Source organism: Girardinichthys multiradiatus, chromosome Y (genome assembly GCF_021462225.1).
Source record: "Girardinichthys multiradiatus isolate DD_20200921_A chromosome Y, DD_fGirMul_XY1, whole genome shotgun sequence".
NCBI classification, from domain to species: domain Eukaryota; kingdom Metazoa; phylum Chordata; class Actinopteri; order Cyprinodontiformes; family Goodeidae; genus Girardinichthys; species Girardinichthys multiradiatus.
In genome coordinates this window covers 27960308-27965829 of record NC_061818.1, presented here as the reverse complement: position 1 = coordinate 27965829, position 5522 = coordinate 27960308, and the positions used below count along the sequence as shown (strand labels likewise).

The 5522-nt window shown below is 35.4% G+C and overlaps 1 protein-coding gene across 1 annotated transcript; it reads left to right on the top strand.

Annotated features, from left to right (window-relative positions):
• The first annotated feature begins 439 nt into the window (after positions 1-439).
• On the top strand, positions 440-4531 carry LOC124864160 (heme-binding protein 2-like). The gene is made up of 8 exons (XM_047358826.1): positions 440-457; positions 2706-2756; positions 2860-2918; positions 3032-3113; positions 3249-3369; positions 3757-3893; positions 3979-4142; positions 4245-4531. Exons 1-8 carry the CDS (start codon positions 440-442, stop codon positions 4321-4323), a joined length of 711 nt encoding a protein of 236 aa, XP_047214782.1. The 3' UTR covers positions 4324-4531.
• Positions 4532-5522: the final 991 nt, after the last annotated feature.

Here is a 5522-nt window from a genome sequence, read left to right as displayed (position 1 = left end):
TTGTCTTGTCTGACCATAGAACCTTTCTCCAGATGATATTGGGCTTTTACATGTGAGCAGCAGCAGATTTCAGTCTGGTTTGAAGGGGTTTGTTTTGAAACAGGGGCTTTTTGGTTCATCCACATCTTGTCAGTCCATGAAAATGTAAAATATAGAATAGCTTGTGTCTTTCACACCTTACCAAAGTGGTAGCAAGGATGAATAACTAGTACTTGCATACAGTTGTTTAACCTGATCATGTTGGAATCTGCTGTTGTTAATGAGATGGCTCAAATGACGCCATTTTGTTTGAATCTCCAATTCTCCTTCTTGAAGCTTAACAGTGTTTCTTGGACTTTCCCAGTGTTTTGAATGTTGTTATTCAGCCCAGAGAGTGCTATCAAACAATGCAATCCTTTTTATGCTTTTTAGACAATGCAATCCTATTATTGCTGGCAAAATGAGACTACCAGCTACCGTCAGTCATTATACTAAAAAGGTAACAGGCCTTGATCTTGTCAAAGTAAGGACTAATGTATAATTAACATTTAAGCCTATATGAATATTTCTGGCCTTACAGTAATCACAATAATAATTATTTCCAACAATTCTCAAAAAGCTATCTTAATTGAAGTTATAATAACAATTATTTACTCCCAACACATTATCCAAAGCCCAAAGTAAAATTAGGTTAATAAATATCAAAAATCAATGTATATTTTACAGCTGATGCCAAAAGAGATCATTTTCAGGGTCAGCTGTGTCACAGAGAAGTGTTAAAGATTAAAAAAAAAAAGAAGTTCCCATGTTGAGTTTCATATGGATAAAGAACAGATGGTGCTAGTGAATTTATTAATGACTCAGCTTCACTGCTCCCAGAAGGCCAAAACAATGCAGTAACTTGCACAACCACTGGACCTTTATGAAACACGTTACATGACATTATATTTGCACTTTTAGTTCATATAAATACTTTGTTTTAGGATTAGGAAAAACTGCCACGTGTTTTTTTGTAACCCTGGGAGTGTTTTCATTTCTATCCTTTTTCTCAGTGACAAAAGCAAAATCAATCACGCCTTTCTGGAAGGTTACATAACATCTACATATCCCCACTAGTATGCAATTTAAACTGCTCTAAACCAGTTTTTTCCAGTTATTTTCCTTGATTAAGGGTTGGGCAAACTGTTGGACAAAGAAGCATATATTTATTTGAATTAGATGTTTAACAGCTGTTTGTCTTTGCCAAAAGGTTTGAAACATCTCCTGCTCCCTGAATCATTTGAACAAAAGAAAAATTAATCAGTCACTGTAACAGGTATAGTTCTCCCTGGAGTTAAAATAATGAATGTGACACCCCTGTTGTGTGATCATTTTATTGCAATTGTAATTTTTTAAGAGGTTTCCTTTCTGCAAGAATAGGGAGTGTGGTAATACATTCCCTAGAAGCACCCACACTTGTTAAAATAACATTTCATCATTGAAAAAGTACACATTATAACACAAACCATTCTGCTGACAGTAGTTTTTTTCAGTGTTATGAAAACTTCAAAAAATGTGCCTTGCAACACTAAGAGATGCTGTCAATTGTAGATATTTGTATTTCGTTGAGCTCTTATTTCTTACTTATATTGATTTTGTTCAAATGTAACATTGTTATATATAGTTTTTTCATTGTGTCAGTTTAGAAAAAAAAAAGAAGACTCATCCATTTGTCCTTCCATCCATCTTCTTCACCCACCTAATTCTTAAATGGTTGTGAGGGGCTAGCCTCAAACTCCAGTGGTCGGTGAGGATGGAGCCCACAGTGGTAGTAACTGCTTCCCTACTGAATATTTTAGCTATATTTATATATTTAAAATTTATATTAATTATTAACATTCTTACTATCTTTTAGTATTTTCAGTTGCATAATAGTTTCTTGTCCATTATACACATGGGCGTAGCTGACCATTCTGTCTCCCAGTTCAGATTGGGTGTCCTGCAGGAACAAAACAGGTATTGTGAGAGTTTTAGAAAAGGTCTTATCAGTGTTACTAATTCCTTTAGTCTACTTGCGAACCTGATCCGAGGTGTTTTTAAAATATTTTGTCTACAGTCCATTGTTAAATAAAACTGCGTGTGAACAAGACAATCAGAGAATGTTCTGTCATAACAATGTACTTATTTATCTTTGTAAAATAAAGTGTCAATCCAACAAGCTGTGCCCACTTAATTATGTCTTGGCAGGAGAAACAAGAAAGAAATATCTGGTAATATTTAAAGCAAATTGAACTTTTAGAAAGATCATATTTAGATTTTTTGGTATTTCTGGTTTAAAAAAGCATTTGTGCATTTCTGCCAGAAGCTACAGTACAGCCAGAAGAAAATCACACTTCTCTTGTTAGTCCAAAGAGACAGGAATATGGTGCATAATTGTTATTGGTTTGATGACTGCATAATGTGACAGTCAAGGTTACTGTTGTTGACCTTTATGTCACATTGTCTGAAGTCAACCAAAGGACTTTCTTCAACGTTCTGTGAAGTTATGTTAAGTTATGTGAATATCTGTAGTTTTATTTTATAAAAAGGCTAGGTTCCAAAACATATAAATGAGACAAGTATTTCCACATTCTTATATTTCTGGAGATTTGTCCTGCCTCTCTGTTGTCTGGTTTGAGTTAGGAGTTAAGGGAGTGGCTTGTTTTCCTTTCATAACCAGAGGGGAATAAATACTTGCTTTGGGTCAGTGTAAGGAGATTCCTGTTTGGGACACTGACAGCTCAACACTGAGCTGCAATGTAAGTACATTTTTACATTACCACTGTTCTTGGTTACCTGAAATGCATTAAAGTTCAATTTAGTAAAGAAAAAGAAAAAAAAACTTCACATGTGTGTCTCAAGATTTGTCTTTCAGGTTTTATTGGTCTTCTGCTGGTTCTAACAGCTGAGGCAAAAGTTGGGTATGAATGTTTAACTCAGTAACGCTTTAACTCAGCATCTGCCACAAGTAGTTAGTCCTTTAACATGTTCTTATGTATGCATAGAAAATATTATTTATTTTCTGACTTTACAGAAACTCTTCCCTGCTGGAATTCTGTCGTGAGACAGAGCAGTGCCTGCTGTTTGACTTGATTTGCAAGACCCCTAAATATGAGGTGCGAGTCTCTGAGAACAAATTGAATAAAAATGAAAATGGTGCATATATGTTTGGAAGCGCATTCATTGTCTGGTGCCTATATCTATCATTGTTTGGTGGAGAGTGTTTTCAAATATGACACAAAATGTTTCAGGTGCGTCATTATGACTCTGTGAAATGGGTTTCAACTGATTACACCACCTTCTCTATGGAATTGATGATGGTACCATCTTTTTGGCGACTGTATGGGTATATCACTGGTGAAAATGATAAAGGTTAGTATGTGACTGGAGCATACCATTGTTTTCACTCATCCTGTTTTTTACAGCTATTGCTGAGACAAAAGATTTAATTTGAAGAATAAAACACACATAAACAACAATAGAGGTAACATCAACATAAAATTTGCATACAGAACACACTGCAGAAAACATTTGATCTCATTTCTTTGGTGTCTTTCATCCAAAAGTTGTCAGTGAATGGTTTGATTTGACATATTGAAAGATTGAGGTCATTTTTCACTCATTGTAAATATGGGTTCTGTCTAAATTTTGAATTTTATTTAACCCAATTGTTTTGTATATTGACACAATATATGTATTTGCTTTTTGGTAAATAAATGCAATTTGCAATATTTTGTTGTGATTTGTGTTCTCTTGCAGGCCAAAAAATCAATATGACTGCTCCTGTTCTTATGAAAATTCCGGAAAAGAGCATTTTTAAGAGGGATGTCTATACCATGAGTTTCTTGCTGCCAGAGGAATATCAGATGAATCCCCCAAAACCAACTAATAATGCTGTAAACCTTATGATGAAGCTTTAATCTTTTTCTCTGAGATCATTCTTTTGGCTCCGGCTGATCAGGAAAATTTGCTGACTTGCAGGTTTACATCCAAGAGATGCCAGCTATGAATGTCTATGTGCTCAGCCATGGAGAAATGATGCACACCTTTTCTGATAATAAGTACTCTAAGGAACTCTCCACCGCTCTTGACACTGCCAGAGCACAGTACAGGAAAGGATTCCACTACACAGCCGGATATGACAGGTAATAAAATGACAACAATTGGAAACAAAGTTTAAAACAAGCCTAGTGTATGGAACTCATATTCTAACATTTCTGTGTGTTTTTTTAATGTTTCTCTGGCAGTCCAAAGCCCAAGAAAAACAGACACAGTGAGGTGTGGTACGTTGTTGAGGGGGATCCAGTGTGCTCCGGCAGTGAGTGACAAGGTCAACCCCCCTATCCCTAGGACACATCCTTTGCATAGATCACTGCAGGAAATGCCTATGGTGTGGCTAAACTTCACCTAAAATAAAATATAACCCCTATTTGAATACACAAACAACAAATACATGATTACAAGAATTTTGTAGTTTAACTTTTGTGTTTGCTTTCATTTTTGGTGTTGTTGGAAAATAAAGTAGTCTTTTGCAGCAATTGTTTTATTCTTCAAGTCCTGTATTTTTGAATGATTTTAGACATGCTAAAAAGCAAATGGGTAAAGATATGTATACTAGAGCTTTGCACATCCAAACCAAAAGATGGCACTACTAAGGTCGAACAAGTTCATGCAACCTGGATTCCATAAAAACCTTTTATGAAGCAATTTTAGGAAAATTATATACATGCAACCTTATGTTGAATATTTAATTTAAGAAAGAAAATCGAGAACTTATTTTGAAATTATATATAATATTTGAAAGTTGCCTTGTTAACCATTCACTTATGTTGCCCTAGGTTGTTGACGTCACTATGCGACTGGATCAGTTTAGGTTCATGTGTTTGAGCGTATCTTATCACTAGCAGCATTGTCTGGAAGGTTAAGATAATATATTCAAATTTTGTTATACAACCTGTTATATACTGCAATGCAATAACACATTTATTGGTTTGAAGTTTGGTGTTTGTCTAACCTCAGCTGACCCTGAAAAATGTTGGACTAATTTACCAAATCTCAATTTATACATTTTCTGTAGAACTAAATGGGAGTATAGCCTTATCTTTGCAATATTGCTACTCTGCAGGAAAAATATGTCCCTTTCATTTATATACAAATTACTGTAACCATACAGTTTTAAATAAATGCTTGCTTTTCAAATACACGGCAAAATATTAAAAAAGTTGCTACTATGTTCTTTCAACAGGTTTCCACTAAAATTAAATGTTTAATGTTCAATAGAAAATATTGGTGGCAGTGGTGCAGTTGGTAGCACTGTTGCCTTGCAACAAGAAGGTCCTGGGTTTGATTCCCAGCTGGGGGTCTTCCTGCATGGAGTTTGCATGTTCTCTCCGTGCATGCGTGGGTTCTCACCGGGTACTCCGGCTTCCTCCCACAGTCCAAAGACATGCCTGTTAGGTTAATTGGTCTCTCTAAATTGCCCTTAGGTGTATGAATGAGTGTGTGCATGGTTGTTTGTGTGTTGC